Source organism: Microtus oregoni, unplaced genomic scaffold (assembly GCF_018167655.1).
Source record: "Microtus oregoni isolate MIOR12 unplaced genomic scaffold, Mior012 000042F_ref0000377, whole genome shotgun sequence".
In the NCBI taxonomy this organism is placed as follows: Eukaryota; Metazoa; Chordata; class Mammalia; order Rodentia; family Cricetidae; genus Microtus; species Microtus oregoni.
The window spans coordinates 13,846,409-13,863,329 of record NW_024543209.1 but is presented as its reverse complement, the minus strand read 5'-3'; the positions used below and the strand labels follow the sequence as shown (position 1 = coordinate 13,863,329).

The 16,921-nt window shown below is 42.9% G+C and overlaps 1 protein-coding gene across 3 annotated transcripts in view; it reads right to left on the bottom strand.

Annotated features, from left to right (window-relative positions):
• Nucleotides 1-597: 597 nt before the first annotated feature.
• Mylk4 (myosin light chain kinase family member 4) overlaps nucleotides 598-16,921 on the bottom strand; it is a 107,444-nt gene continuing 91,120 nt past the window's right edge. For 2 of the 3 annotated variants that reach the window (XM_041632683.1, XM_041632685.1), the window contains 6 exons: nucleotides 15,619-15,689; nucleotides 14,702-14,830; nucleotides 13,867-14,019; nucleotides 11,562-11,637; nucleotides 7,969-8,035; nucleotides 598-4,715 (listed from right to left, as the gene is read on the bottom strand). In XM_041632683.1, coding sequence (XP_041488617.1) covers nucleotides 7,994-8,035; nucleotides 11,562-11,637; nucleotides 13,867-14,019; nucleotides 14,702-14,830; nucleotides 15,619-15,689 — 471 coding nt within the window. In that variant the 3' untranslated portion in view covers nucleotides 598-4,715; nucleotides 7,969-7,993. The remainder of the gene's footprint in view (nucleotides 4,716-7,968; nucleotides 8,036-11,561; nucleotides 11,638-13,866; nucleotides 14,020-14,701; nucleotides 14,831-15,618; nucleotides 15,690-16,921) is intronic. The other variant, XM_041632684.1, reaches the window with a different exon arrangement.

Sequence of the window (16,921 nt, the reverse complement as noted above, 5' to 3'; positions counted from 1 at the left end):
GCAGGGTGAATTTGTCTGTGATTTCTTATAAAACACTCTTATGGAAGTGAGGTAAGATCCAGAATATATTGACTTAATCAAGACTGGACCCCAGAGGCTGGGAGGGAACGTTTAAAATTAGAATTCCTGTCTTCGTTTCCTATATTTATTTGTCCAATAACAGAAGCTTTTTAATTAGCATAATAGGCATTGCAATTATTTTTAATTGGTGAAATGAGTAAGATCTAATCAATATGTGGACTGGCGACAAATGCTTCCCATATATTTGCACGTTTACATTAGGAATGAGACTTTAATATAATAGGATATCATGGTCTTACTCGTCATCTCCTAGGTTCATGTGATCGATCATCTTCCTCAGCCTCGTACGCAGCTGGGACCACAGGCCTGTGCCATGCTGCTTCACAGCCATCTCAGGCTAAATAATAAAGAACTTGAAAGACCAGAGCCTATGCTCTTAAGAGTGGCTCTCAGGCTTTCTAGTTCCATTGCCTGCCCCTTTGTTCAGCCATTCACTGAGGATGTTGTCACCATCAAAAAGGAAGGGATTTGTGTCGCATTTACCGAAGCTTCTTTATTGAATAATTTAGAGCGTTAACAAAGATAAATAAGATCCATGTTGTTCTTCAAAATAATACATATACATGACTAACAATACACCGTCATAAGGCAAAGAAATACAGCCAAATGTTCACACTACATTCAGAATTAAAAAATATACATGACATACGAAGTCATCACACAATCCACTCCAGTTCTGATCTGCATGAATGAACCTCTTCAGGACACACGGACATCTGCGAGCTAAGGCGACAGCAAAATGCACATATGTCCAGCTTCTCCACTCAGGGTTAGATGTCTGCTGCTCTTTTGAATGGGTGGTCACATTCTTTATATGTCTTCATGGAAGGTGAGACTATCCATATAGAAAGATCACTTATAAAAACCTCACCAAAATGGGGTGAGATGACATGTGGGGGACTTCTGATTGGAGAGAAGCCGCACAAGGACACACTCCGAACCCGAAAGCCAGCATCGAATGTGTCACTATCTACTTTCCTGTGGCACTGAAGGCACTTTGCCATTTGGAAAATAAATTTTCATCTCAAAAAGTCACGGGGGAGTTGAAGTGCAGTTTAGTGGTACAGAATGTGTGTAGCAGGCACAAGGTCCTGGGGTCCATTTCTATCATGAAAGAAAGAAGGAAGGACAGAAGGATGGGAGGGAGGGAAGGAAAGAAGGAGGGAGGAGTCAGGCCTGCAGATAGCCTGGCTGGCTCTTAGAGGAATATCATAATGAAGAAGACAGACTTCATTCTAACTCAAGAAAAAGAAACAAGCGAAGAAAAAATTTAAAAAGCAAGCACAGTGTCTGAGTTCTGGAGACACTGGACAATGAGCTCCAGCCAGTGAGGCCCACAGGGATGGCAGAGCCGAGCCTAACCACTGCAGCCCACAGGCCCCCGCTGCCCCCCCCCCCCCCGCTTATACTTTCATAAATAAATTTTCCAAATGAGCTGGCCCACAGCCCAAGCTAAACAAGCACATGTATGTACATTGGCACCCCACTGCCCAGGCAAGGGAGTAAAGGGGAGCAGTAGGGATGCAGGGGGAGGAGAAGGAATGAATTAAGAGTGTAGTTTTCATTTCCTTAGTATAAAATCCATATTTCTGTTCCAAAACAAGAAGAAAATTGACTATGTTAATTTCCATAAGCACACACATGTTCTTCAAGACATCAAACTAGACATGCCTATTTACATTCTCAAAGAAACAAAATAAATTAATATCAGTTGGACAAAAAGCCAGCAAAAGTAAGCTAATGGGTCTTAATACATACATGTTACCTAATTTAACCTATAAAGCTTTGCCCTAAGCTATGTCAGAGAAATTTCTTCCAAAGTATTTTTGTGAAGCGAATGAAAACATATGCCCCTTCTTTCTTGTTCTTAAATATCTGGGTAAGGGTTAGTGTCTCCCGAAATCTGAACATGTCAAAGTTATTTGCAGGCTATTTCTCTCTGAGCAGCAGGAAGTGCCCATTGCTGCCTTGTGATGCTCAAGAAAACAATTTCTCCAGGCATCAGAGGGAGGTGAGCGGAGCCCTCCTGTTCGTGAAGAGGGTGGAGTGCAGGCAGTCCCTCAAAATCCTATGACCCCTTGGAAAAGTTGATGACAAGAGCCCCAGAACAGACAGGCTCCACTTCCAAGTCCACACTGGTGTCTGGCTTGATTCCCTGGCTTTGCGAAGCCCCTTTCCCACCACGGCTGACATCTAGCAAGTTATACTGAAGCAGCCGCGTGGGTGTGGATGGAGGGGACAGGCGAAGACAGACTGGTCAGCTCCTGCACCTCTGTAACTCAGTCTGGGCTATAAAATGCTGCCGCTGGCATGGGGCTACCCACCTTCTTACCGAAATGCGCAAGCTTAACTGCACGTTGGAAGAGCCACTCCCAGCAGCCTCCTTTCTAAGCCTTGGAAAACAAAAACTAAAGAAATCATACCCACTAATTGTGGGGTCATCATGTAGATTCAGGTGGTCAACAAATCATGCCTGTAGGTGACCTAAGCTGTCCCTTCCACATGTGGCAGGCCCAAGTGTCTGCCAACATGTGTTAGAACGAAAGCTGATGTCTCTCAGAAGATCTATGCCCCGAGCTGAGGGAGAGTCCATGCTTACAGCTGAAAATGCCCTTCCATGCAGGGTTTCCAACTAGACCCTTGCGCCCCATTTAGCATTTGAGTGAATGCCAACCTGCTGTGGTCAAGGAACATTAATGCATGCACTGGCTTGTGTTTTTTTCCATACTCAGTGAATAGTATCAGCTAAGCATAGCACAGTAATAGAATATTGAAGTCAGAACTCTACTTATTTGTTCCTGCTCCTGTGTTTGTGTGGTGGGGGTGGTGGGGGTGTGTGTTCTTTTTGAAGAAGAAGAGAAAGAGGAGGAGGAGAAGGAGGAAAAAGAAGAAGAAGGAGGAGGAGGGAAGGAAGGGAGAAGGGAAGGAAGGAAGGAAGGAAGGAAGGAAGGAAAAAGAAAGAAAGATTGATTGATTTTATGTTTAATAGGGATATGAGAAACCATGAATGCATGGTTCAAAGGAAGAAAGACGTGTGTCACAGCATGAGAACACTGGCCAAAAGAAGGAAATTTTTACAACTGCCACAACAACAAAATGGGCACTGGACTTCACTAATTGACACCTACTTTCCCTTCAGAGTTGGGAAAGAAATTACTACGAGGAAGCATTAGTTATTGGTGTGCATGCTTATGACTGCAAGGGTTGATGATTAGCCGTGGGCTTTAAGTTGGCCCTCAATGACAGGGCCACTAGGATATTCTTGCCAATAGTGATTGTGACATCGCTTTATAACTAAAAATGGGGGCATTATTTTGCTGAGCTAAACACAACAGCCATTTGTCTAAATTTGCAGTGGATTTTCAGATAGCTTTGTAAAGTTCTGTCTTCGTACAGAAATGTTGCACATTTTGCTTTCTGTAGCCCTAAAGCTTTCTGTCCCTTAAATGTCACCTGCAGTAGTGCTCATGTTCCTTATTAAACATCTGACAGAAAATAGCCCATGTGCTAGGAAATAAGAAGCTTGCATCCCACAACTCTGCAGCAGGTACAAGTAGGTATCTATGAGTTTGAAGCCAGCCTGGTCCACATAGCAAGTTGCAAACCAGCCAAGGCTACAAAATGAGACCCTGTTTCAAAATAAAGAGCAACAACAACAGTTTGCAACCAGAAATCAGTTTTCCTTATTTATCACCCTACAACTGTTGACTCTTGTGAGAATTTCAAAGCTGTGAATTTGCATAACTATGATTATTGGTCTTCTAAATTCAGTTTACCCAGAAGCTGGAGAGCCACTTTCTAGCCACCAACACTGCAATCTGAGCATTGTCCTTCCCCAGGGTGCACAGATCCATCTCCTACTGGTGACATCTAGGGCTTGAAGGAAGTTCTCGTGACTGTCTTTTGAAGGTCATCATTTTAAGGACTAACCACAAATAGACCCTTTGCATCATGTCCCCAAACCACCATGTTTAATGGGAATGAACTTGCCCGTTAGACCAGAGCAAAGGGCACTCTGTGGAAAAGTATGGTATGAATCTGAATATGGAACCAGCCACTGGGTAGAAACTGTTGCACTTGGGAGAGAGTTCAAAATACACAGAAGGTGCCCTGTGTGAAGTCTCTTGCCTTAGAGGTCTTATGTTCCAGCAAGTAAATTCTCCATTGAATTCATCCCATTTCAGATCACAAAGAAATGCAAATCAAAGTGCCCAAACCTTAGATGTTTTCTGGTGATACTGCCCCCTTGAGAAGCACAGTGCAACAACCGGAAGCCATTTTCTCTCTCCAAATGTATCCTACAGATATGCATTTCAGGCTCTGCTCTGGTAGCCCGAGAAACGGCATAGCGTGCCTGCTGCGGCACTAGCATCCAAAACTACAAACAAACATCGAAACACAAAAAGTCAAGGAGGCAGAGCAACATCTTCCCCTCTGCGCACTAAGTGGGGTGTGGGCATCTGCCTGAGCCCCTAGGAGCCACCTGGGTCACCCACTGAGCACAGCAAAGCCTCTCCAAGTTCAAGTTCAAGGCTGCCCGTGCTATGGCTGCCAGTCATCACAGGGGTCAAGGCACCAGAACTGCTGATTTTTCCAGAAGCCTTCTCAAAGCAGCAGCAACCACAGCAGTTTTCCTGCAAAGCAAACAAAATACCAATCTTGTTAATTCAGCAGGACTTTAAAATTGTAATTAGCTGGTTGTGCCCCTTAGGAAAACCACAGATGATTTTTCATAATGTATGTGTGTATGTGTGTGAGACAGAAGGAAAACGCCTGACAGATTCCACTGCTCACCAGGGCTGCTTGGTTTTTTTAAAAAGCCCCTGTGAGTATTTTAGCACTATCTGCAGTACTGAAGGACAAGGCCCTCTTTGTTTCCTCTGAAGCACAGCCACTCCTATGCTGTTGTCATCAGTCCACGGTCAACCTGATTTCGGCATCAAAATGAGAATTTGGGCTAGGAAGGGCCATATGGTCACCCAGTATTGGTTGGAGGGTGGTTCCACCGACCCTCCCACAAATGCCAGGATCCACAGATTGCAAAATCCCTTATATGAAGTAGCATAAAATTTGGCAAAACCCACATACAGCTTCTTGTATGTCCAAAATCATGTCTAGGTGACTAATAACGCTAGTGATGGAGGGTTTGGTGAACAATTGTGTCCCATTGTTTAGGAAACAGTGACAAGTTCCCACTTTTTCCCTACAATGTTTTTCTCCAAATATTTTCTACCTACAGTTGAATGGATCCAAAGATAAAAGCCACACAAAGATAAGAGCAGATCACATTCCCACCTTTGATAGAGGTTTGCACATGGTTGCTGCTCAGACTCATTTCTAAGCAACATCTTAGAATTTTTAAGCCTTATAGGTGGGAGAAGACTCAGGTTGGGAATGATTGACAGAGAGCCACCAGGCTACTTTTGTGTTTTATTGGAACCTACATCTCTTTCTTTTCCATAAGAATAATCTTTAACCACCAGATCTCTTAAAATATTCATCTCAAACTTAGTTTCACTTATAAGATCTTACCACAAGCCTCATTCATCTTCTCAAGTGGTTTTGCTCAGTGTTGATACTTGCATACATACATACACACACATGACTGCACACACACACACACACACACACACACACACACCACATTCCTTTTCCTTTTTGTGTGTTGAAGAGAACTGAACCTAGGCTTTGCACACACTGGGTGAGCACTATATCAACAAGCTGTAGCCCCAGCTCTCTTTTGTAATTTTAAAATCTGAGACAGGCTTTAGTAAGTTGTCTGGTCTGACCTTAAACTCATTCTGTAGGCCAGGCAGGTCTGGAGTTTGCCATCCTGAGTTAATACTTGAAATTTAATTTTTAATTTAAATCGTGGCACCATAGTAGGTCCCATGAGCATTAAGCATGAGGCTGGGTTCCATCCCTACAATTGAGACTAAGGAGAAAGGGAGCAACTAAGGAAGCAGGCAGATTATGTAGATCTGAAAACATTCTTCCTGACCTGCAAGGAGCCTCTAAGGTCAAAGGGGCTAGGGGAGCCCAGGGAAGGAAGGCAGGCAGGCAGCCCTAGACCATCAGGAAACAAACCTGTCTGAGCTCAGTAATTCCAGCAGAGTGTGCCCAGCTGTATGGTGTGACCAGCTCAGTGCTTCCGTTTCTGTTCCTACATGGGGCTGCACTGTCTTCCATCACACTGGGTTCAAAGTGACAGCTTTGGCATGGAAGGACGTTACCTCCTCCCACCACCATTTCCTCTTCATTCTTTCCCCACAGACCCTGGTGACAGGCCCTCCTTGGAATGCAACCTCCTGTCACCCAGTGCACTCATTCCCACCAGGCCTCCAAAGTGACTCCAGAGCTCTCTGTGGGAAGGTGGTTTGTGGCAAACCCTAGGGGTTTGTGGTGGCTGGGGACAAAGCTGCTTCTGAAGAAAAGGGTGGGGGAGAGGAGAGGTGGGGATTGGCATTGCCTGCTTGCTCTGGGGCCCTGGGTGTTCACAGCTCCAAGGGCAGGCTATGACTGAGTGCTTCATTTAGGCCTGGGGCTCCTGTGGGTCTTAAAGCAATACCTTCCTCCAACTCCTCTCACTTTATTGCCCTTGACAAACAAGGATGATCTTGTAAACACAAAGTCCAAATCTTCTCCTTGACTGTTCATAGGTTTCTAAATAAATGACAGACTTTTAAACGACCCCGACAAAGGCTACGTGCTTTCTAAACCCTAGCTTGAGCCTTTGACTGTGATATACTGACTTAGTCTCTCTCCATCTTATTCTCTAAAAGACTCAAGGCCACTTAAAAGACTATATCCTGGCAGACAGACAAGCAGAAACCCTGGCCCAGAAAAATATAGATCAGAATGAAAGATTAAAACCAGTTAGAGCGGGAGTTTACAGCTCAAGGTTAGAGCTCTTGCTTAGCATGCATAAGGCTCTGGATTCATCCCAGGCACCACAAGATGAAAAGGGGGCTGGGGATGGGGTGGGGAGAAAGACCAGTTGCCCATCGCAAAAATGTAAGCCTTGTGCAGTTGTTAAATTTTCGCTGCAAGAATGACCGTGGACTTTCTAAGTTTAGGGAGGTAGCCCTTCTTAAAGGTTATATATTGCAATTTCTAAGTATCTCTTGGTTGTTGCCCTGCTGTTCTGTCTTCTCTAGAATATGCCTACTCTTTATTATTGATATAAAAGAAGGCATGCCCCCAAACTGTCCCTTAATAATCCAACAAAACTAAGCATGGGGCAAAGAAGCCAGACCTGACTTTGTGTTTTTTGAGGTCAGAAAGCACAACCCTGGTCAGAGGTAGCTGCTGTGTGGGGGAATGTAGACTTTAGCTTCTAGAATAGCAGAGTATCTCACCCCACTGTTTTTTAGGTAAAGTCTGAATAGTCTTGGGTGTACTACTTCATTCTCCCAGGTATCACAACTATAAGGGTAACCTGAGACAATTTCTGTACAAGTTCTGGAGCCCACTGTGCAAAGATGTCTCAGGTCTCTGCCTGTATTTATCTCAGTAGGGCTACTCAGCAAGCTGGGGCAGTGGACTACCTACAATCCACACAATACCTACAATCCACTTCCTCTCCCAGGACCTGGTAAAGCTGGAAAGAAGAAAACACAGTAATCTGATTGGAGCCTTCCCCTACCCACCAGCCCAAACACTGCCTGTGTCTCTCAATATCTGTGCAAGAAACGCCCAGCTTCTCTCTCCTACGCCATTCACGTAAGCAATACACAGACACCACTCAGCAAACAGTCCCAAGACCAGAGGAGTACATTTTCACGATGACTGGAATCTAGTTTTCCTGGGGTACAATCCCAATTATCCCCAAACAAATGTAATTTTATTTGTTCCCATGGAAGGAGGTGGGGGAAACTTGAGACCAACCTTCAGAATAGGCTCACTCCTCAAGTTACTTGGTCGTGAGGTTCTGTGCACCAGAGTTAGAGTTCTTCTAGGGAAACAAAAACGTTGGAGGAAGGATTAGAACAGCTTTTTATCAGTTTCGGACTTACAATAGCAGAGCATGTGAGGAACTGATAATTTGCTATTGGCTTCGTGGTGATCTTCCAGAGACATCCAAGAGGCTAAAATTGTCAGCAACCTTCTGATAGACACAGCTGTTCCTCACTCTACAACGACATCCTGTGATCGGTTCTCTTTCTTCCACTGAAGCCAGGGTCAATCCACTTACTCCCTCACTGTATTTAATTTACAGATGTATGTTTGTTCAAAGCCCACTTTGGCAAAGCAAAAGAGCTAGTACTCATGACATTGGGGCTAGGACAACTAAAGGGATGGCTGCTTCTGTGTAAGATCAGTGGAGTAGAGGAAGGGATGTTAAGGGGCGTGGGAAGGTTTAAGAAGAGAGCCAAGGTCTCGGATGGGGTTCTACAGCCATTGTAAAGGAGGTGGCATTGGGCATCCGCCTTAGTTAACAGGATTCTATGTGACAAATAGTGACAGAGACAAGACTGGAGTTTAGGGTGTATTAGAATAGCTGTGTCTGCTGGTGTGTTGCCTTGGTGTGAACAGCGGGAGGAGTATGAAGACTTTGTGATTGGGGATGGTCATGACATAGCTTGGATTTTAACTGCCCTTCCCCCAGGCCCATGTGCTAAATAAAAGCTTAGTCTCCAGCCCGTGGTGCTACTTGGGAGTGTTAATATATCTTAAAGGTCACTGGGGTCATGACTTTGACGGAAGTGATAGGACCCTAACCTGCTCTTTTTGTCTTTTCCTGGCCACAAAGTGAACCTATTGGACTACATCTCCACAGGAGCAATACTAATGAGATTATAATTGTGACGTAAAATAAGAAAACTTAGCACCAAGAACTTCATCATGTTGTATGTTTGTTATTGTGGATGGAAAGATGACTATTAGAGATGTTGTGAATAAGGAAATCCTTTGCTAGTATGAACAGCAGTGGGTGTTAGCCTGTGGTCTGTTTTTGTTCACTGGGGGAAGAACAGGCACAAAGTGAGTAGATCTGACAAAAGGAAGAAGGGGAGAAGGAAGTTTTGTTCCCGGAGAGAAGCCACACCATCCTTGCTCACATTTCTTTCCTCTGGCTGCAGAGCACTGAGGAATTTCAGAAGATGCCTACCAAGTTCTGCTAGTGGCGGGGGGTGGGGGGGGTGGGGGGGTGGGGGGTGGGGCTTCTGATGTGGATGTGTTGTGTGTGGTTGGGGACGGAAGACAGAATAGAATCACTGTGTGGCACTTTAAGCCTACACAGAAGGCAGAGAACTTCCAGGCCTTAACTTCTAGGAGAGGAAAAACATGCTTCTTAAAAGAAAATGGGCAGTTCAACTGATCAGAAGCTAATTAATAGCTTTCAAGCATAAAACAATCAAAAGAGATAAATAAGAAAATACAAAGTACTTTGAAATAAATGTTAGGCCAACTGGTAGTTTTCAATGAGAATTAACATTTAGACACAATGTAAATTCTTATTTTAGAGAACATACAGGAACCAGATTATTTCCAAAGGAAATATACAAAAATTTAAGTCTCAACAGGTTTAATATCCCTAATCCAAATATCTGAAATTTGAAAGGCTTCAAAATCTAAAACCGTTTGAGTTCCAACGACATGATTCTAAAGTAGAAAAGTGCACAGCTGACTTCATGTGCTAATAGTCCAAATGCAGGTGCACTAAACACACTGCACACAACCTTCTGAAGACGGTACACATAGGGTGTACATGAAACAAGGGGATTCCATACCAAGACTGGGTCCCATGCTTAAGGTATCTCATCGTACACATGCAAATATTTCAAAATCTGAAGAGATCTAACATCCGACATACTTAAGGTCCCAAGCATTGTGGATTAGGGATGATCAACCTGTATTTTATTGAAAAATAAAAAGTACTGATTGCATTTAGGCACCCAGGAACACCAAACACATATAGTACTGTAGTGGGTCTGGAAACAAGCTCCAAGCCTCTTCCCAGCCATCAGGAGCGTGGTAAAGCTTTGTCCATGCTCCAGCACTTCCTGACCCCACCACAGTGTCCTCATCTACACAGTGGCAATAGTAATTAATAATGCCAGGTTAATGAGGTCAGCATGAGGGTTCCATGTGTTAATCCTTGTAATGCAGTTAGAGTCAGCTCCATGTATGACTTTAATAATAACTAGCTGTATGCACAGCGAGTTTAAAAACTATTTTCTTGTGATATCTATTTGCTTCAGGTGTCACCAGTTGGGTGGGATAACAAAAAGGTGATTTTTTGTAGTTGTGGTCACATGATTTAAAATATTTTTAAACACTTTCTAGCCTGTATAATGTCATTAATTCCTTGCTGTCACTTCTATATTGTCCTGACATGTCAAAGTGTATTTAGACTCCTGGTTAAAAATACATTGGTGGAAAATGGGCTCAGAATAGGTTGGTCACCCTAATAAGCAGTTTATGCAGTCTGGGTGAGGTACTGGCTAGGTAATAAGTCTATTTTTATTTGCCATCAGTACCAATTATCAAGGAAAGGTATATTCAGACACAAATAAAACTCAGTACTGATGCTGAATTTAGATGTAGATTTAATTTCAATAAAAACTGGCTGTGGAAAAAGTGAGAATCTGAAGCAGTCATTCCAAGGTTTGCTGGTCAGAGAGGAGTCCTTTTCCAAACCCCAGGAGTGCGGACGGTGAAGAGAAGAGCAGGAGCAAATGGGAGTGTGGAGAGGATTGCAGTCCCAGGCCGGGAATCAGCCACCCAGCCAGGGTACCCATTAGAGGCATCCTTACAAGCTAGGGGCCGGGAGGTGGGCTGCCTATCATCTCCATGCCCACCTATTCCAGTTAAGCCTAAATGTTAAGTAAGGCTACTTAATGTGGTGCGTCTGCCTTTGTGTTATCTCAAAAATTCATTGTTATTTGGCAGGAAAAAGCAAATACCGGAGAAGCAGTTAGGAGTTTACTGTAGCAATTCCAGGAGCAGGTCTCCCGGGCCAGGGCAATGTGGGATGAAGATAGCTGGAGAGATTCCTCATGCAATTAAAATACACAAGGTACAGAACTTTGAGAAGAAGGAAATAGAAGACAGGTAGGCTTATCCCAGGTTGAGCATTAGATGAGTTGGTGCCCAGAGGAGAAAAAAGTGCACAAGGTAAACAGAGAATTTAGAATTGTGACTTTTGTTTTAGGGAGAGAATTTTCCTAAATATACATTAGCATATCTCCTCCAAACTGTTTTTATATCCCAGGCCATGTATCAGTGTAAGTGGGAGAGTTTGTGGTCAACACACTTTACAACAGATACAATGATTCCCTAGTGCTAGAAGCAGTCTAAGAAACTTATATAAAAGATGATACTATTATCTCAATTAAAACACACTAAGCAACTTATTTCTAGCACAGATTTGAAATTGTGAGCAAACACATGGGAAATCTCACTTAAGGCTGAGCTGACTACAGAAACGGATGAGATAGGCAAATGGAAAGCCAAGAGAAAACAGGAAGCATGGTCACCTGGGCCAGTCTGGAGTGGAGTCTGTGGTCGGACAGCCAAGGATGTTTGAGAGCTTCGCTGGCACTTATTCTCCAGCTGGAAGGAAATTCAGAAGCATGTTAGAGGAGCCCACTAAATGACGCCTGCGTCCACAGTTTCTCTTTGGCCGTCTGCAGTTTCACAGCTTTTGATAGAGTGGCTAACTCACGTTCAAGCCCCTCTGGACATTTCTATCATGCAATTCCAGAAGGCAGGCTTGAACGTGAGTTAGCCACTCTATCAAAAGCTGTGAAACTGCAGAGGGCCAAAGAGAAACTGCGGACATACTGGCTTTGGGGGAGCCTAGGCAGTTTGGATGATCACCTTACTAGACCTGGATAGAGGTGGGCGGTCCTTGGGCTTCCCACAGGTCAGGGAACCCTGATTGCTCTTCGAGCAGATGAGGGAGGGGGACTTGATCGGGGGAGGGGGAGGGAAATGGGAAGCGGTTGCGGGGAGGAGGCAGAAATCCCTAATAAATAAATAAATTTAAAAAAAAAGAAATGTCCAGAGGGGACTATCACCTCTAACCACGGTAACAACATTGGTAACACAAACAGGACAATAATCAAATTCTTATGAATTATTGAATGTTTCTTCAAATATAAATAATTATTCTGTGATATGACATCTGAGCTTCATAAGTTGAACTCTTAACAGAGAAATAAATGCACATTTCTTAATTATAGGAATAAAATGCTCCAGCAATTCTCAATGAATAGAGAAGCAGTATGCATGGGAAGTCTTTTGACTATGTCTGCTAACTTTCGAATGAAGGAGTTTTGGTGAGTTTATACAGGAGTATCCAGGAGTTAAAAACACATGCAACACATGCACACAGTTTAAAGTAAACACAGAGTTGTTCATCCTCCAAAGTTTGAAAAAGTTGTCATTTTTCCATCTCTACATTGTCGAGGATCCATAAATGTAAAATAATATCAGTACTGGCTGTTATTTTGCCTAAGAAGTCAAGTACAAACAAATTAACTCCATAGATTGTCCTTTCTCTCAGACTGATGCTGTTATTCGGCCCGGTCTCCTCACCCTTCAAAGCAGCAGCTCTCAAATGCAACCCCTTCAACAAATCATATCTCCTAAATTATTCACATTTCAATTTGTAACAGTAGCAACGTTACAGTTATGAAGTAGCAATGAAAATAATTTTATGATTGAGGGTCACTGCAACTGTATTAAAGGGTCACAGCATGAGGAAGGTTGAGAACCACTGCTTTAGAGACTCGGATCTGGCCCCTTTGTCTTAGGAACTAGTTTGTATCATTTCTTTCTAAAAAGACCTATCTTGCCAGACATGGTGGTGTATCGCCTTTAGATCTCAGCACCTGAGAGATAGATACAGACAGATAGATCTTCATGGGTTTGAGGCCAGCCTGGTACACAAACTGAGCTCCAGGCAAGTTGTGACCTGTTTCCTAGGGATAGATGGTCGGTGAAAGTGAAAGACTCCCCCACCTACCACCATTACCCGTTACCTACGGTATTTCTCCTGCTCTCCATAACATCCTCTTTCTTATTCCTTCACAGTCTTGTTTATTAGTGGGACAATAAAGCAGCTGTTATCGGCTCTGAAGATCTTAAATGTGACATACCATCACACAGTTCGGATATAAAGCCATCTAAAGAGGCTGCTCACAGTGCCCTTCTTACTCCATGAATCTAAAATCAAGCCTCTATATTTTAATATCATGCATGTTCATTCACTAAAATTTAAATTGATGTGTTTTTAGCATGAGAGGAAAATATAAGGCTATCTGAGAGTCTAGAGCGTAAGCTTGGAGGAAGAACAACTTCTGTTTAGTGTCATTTCGGTCTCTTCCTAGCAATGTTGTTAGCAATAGGCTAACAATATACAGTCGCATCATAAAGTGGTCATAATAGAAACTTCTCCCTCTGGGAATTAAGAGCTTTGATGAAAAGAAATGATGTTCAAAAAACAGATGACACTGTCTGGCTCATAAATGTTGATCAATGTAAAAGGGATTGAGGGCAGGTCACCTGAGGTCAACCAGTCTGCTGGAACTTTATTACAAAAGTCACACACACACACACACAAAAAAAAAAAAAACAAATTTTTCAGTCCCATCCAACCTCATGACTGAAACAGTCCTAGGCACTAGCAGATTGGGTAAAGGATTCAAACCTCATTGCATTCAGAGCCTGCACAGGCGTCACGGATATTACGGAGGGGATGGGATCTACTAACTCCGTGGTGCACACTGCACCTAATCATCCCTAGTCCTCCTATAACCCAAGATGAACTTGGTTTACCTCTTCTCCTTAATGAGGAGCTTAGAGATGAACTCCTTGGCCTCCTCTGAGATGTCCTGAAATTCTTCATCCTCTAAATCCCACCTGCATGCCAGGATGTTGGTCAGCGTCTCTGCATCATTATCTCCCAAAAACGGGGACAAGCCACTGAGTCTACAAGACACAGAATTGAGGGTCAGGATGGTTTAAACAGTTTGGTATGTTTTATAGACAAAATACTTTTTAGTTTGGCCATTTAAAAATGAAAACAGGAAAATATTGATAAACCATAAGTATATAATACATCAGTGCAGCCAGGAACATGCCTGTGTCTCCCATCCCAACTCCCAATTAAGCAATTGCAGCACTGAAGGTTGTAGCTGTACCTGAATAAAGCTCAAATAATAAAATAAATTTTCCTTTCAAGTATTTTACAGCTGGCAAGACAAGGTACTGCCACATACTCAGAAAGCAAACCCCAGAGGTCATTGCTGAGGTGCAATCCAAGCAGATCAGTGCCCACTGATCCAAAGAGATCAATATCTAAGATCTAAAACAAGACAAAACAAAACAAAAACTATGTTTAGGACTCTTAGCTGCTATCCTGGGACTCAACATGACCTGTGGAGAAGACATGCATATCCTTTTTTTTTTTTTTTAAGATATAGTAGGGAAAGGATTGACTCCTTCCATTTAGAAGATTAACATAACCTAAGCAATGGGAGATGGCACTGGGTTATTCTAGAAGAACATTATTATTGTTATTCTAGAAGTCAAGGCTTTTTCATCCCAGTGGAACCTCCTCGAATGTTCACAGGCTAAGGATGAGTGTATGAACAACGGGAGAGCTGCTTACAGCATGTACGTGATAACACCCACACTCCACATATCCGTAGGAAAGGAAACAAAATCATAGTTCACAACTTCAGGGGCAAGGAATTCTGGGGTTCCAAAGTTCACCTTCAGTTTCTCTCTGGGTTTGTATCTGAAATTGAGGGAACAAGGTGGGAGGGTTGGACAGGTCAATCGACAATCAAAACTACTGAACATCGAAAACAGGCACCATCTCTAAGGCAAAACTAACTTCAATTATGCAGCAGACAAAAAAAAAATAAATACACTTTTGCCAGAAATCGAACAGCCATGCTAGTGTCAAAAGCTGATTAACATTCCAGGGGTTCAAAAGTAAAAACAAATCCTATACAACCTTAATATTCTGAAACAGTTGTAAGAAAGCCATTCTAGATAACTGGAACATTTGAACAAGGTTGTGACAGGACCTGATACGGTTCTTCCCATGCACATGGCCAGCACAAACCCTTCCAAACTGCGGAATGCTGGAGCAATCCATGGCTTCCATTGCCTGTGCATTAGTGTGCCGAGCTGTTCATGTGCCCATGTAAATCATTTGTTTCCCTAAGACATCAGAACCCACTATGTCTTGTTTAAACTACTAACATTTTTAAAGTAAATTCCCCCTTTATAAATGAAACAAATACAAAATCAGGATAAACATAGATTCCAAATTAATGCATTATAAGTTAACAAGCTTTAATGGACTAGGTTTTCACTTCTCATTTTTATTATATGCCTTACAGAAACTTCTCAGTGCTTAGATCTCAAATCTAACAGGGTTAGGGTAAAACTAATTTTTATTAAGTTAATTCTAAACGAAGGCATGAGATCCGGGCCATAGCAGATTGTCTTTGCAAAGAATGAATTTGCCTCCCACCCCCTACCTCTATCCCTGAACTTACATCCAAACAGACATACCTTCTGGCCAATCCAAAATCAATAATTTTTATTTGCTTAGCATCCCGGTTCACACACAGGATGTTCTCAGGCTGCCAGGAGAAAGAGACACATTAGCAATGAAAACAACCATCTTTCACTCAAATTGTCCTTGAACCACAACTAAAAATACAAGATGCTCAGGAAAAACATATCAAGCCTTTTACTCGGGGGCTGGTTTGTCTGTGTGGGTATTTTCTCCTTTAATTATGTGGTGGCTGAGGTTGTGGGTAGCCTGCCAACCTTGCATTACCCTGCCTGTCCCTCTTCATGGTTTTACAGATTGCCATAATGCATGAGTTCAGGCAGGGGCCTTCTAGAGGAGAGAAAGAGAGGAGAGGCTGTTCCAGCATTTTCCAAGTGGGCTGGTGGAGGCCAGTTCAGAACTGACAGAGCCCTTCTCCTGTTAAAGTATTAAGTATATTTCCTTCTTGGAGGAATATTTCCCCCAAGATTTACGAGTTCCAAGAGAAATGGCCTGATTCACTTAAAGAACCACGTTGAATATGCAATATAATGCGAACATTTTTGACCTCTAGATTTTTCCCTTGTGCTTTGTCTATGGGAAAGTCGCATGCTAAAGGAAAGCTTTTGTCTCCTGCTCATTCTTCATCTCCAAAATTCCAAGGTTTTGCTGAGCTCGGTCTCAGTGCTTAAAGTCCTTGACTAAGTGTTCCCTTGGAGTTAGATGCTAGTAAAACTTGGCCCTGCTAATCTGACAGGCTTGGGGGAGGGGACAAAATCAAGCTACAGCACTACTACCCGGTGTCCCTGGAATGTCCTGCTGATGTAGCTATACTTATTGGGATAGAAAACCTTAAGTCTGGGAAAAATAAGTAATCTCATTTAAAGCCAAGGTCGTCCATTAAAAAAAAAAAAGAAATACTATTTTCAAAGAAGAGCCAAGAACTCTTAAATTCTAATTTCAACTCCGCTAAGAGCTGGGCATAGCAAAATTGCCAGGTACCCAGGATTCCATCTTTGTCCTTTACATGGGCCACACCCCCTTCCACATCCTGTCTGGAGGAAAGGAGGTCCAAGTGAGGCAGAAACCCAGACACACCTTATGAAATGATGTAGTGTCTCCATATCAACGTCTAACCGCCCAGTTCACTGTGTGTAATATCTTTGGAAGCTCTTCCCTAAAATGTCTCTAAAACAGATGTCTGAGAGTAAAAGCCATTTTACACAGAGGTGGGTGCTCACTAGGGTAGTTTGGAGTCATGCTTAAATTATGGCTTGAACAAGTAAAAGCTGTCCTATTATCAAAGAATACCACAGTATC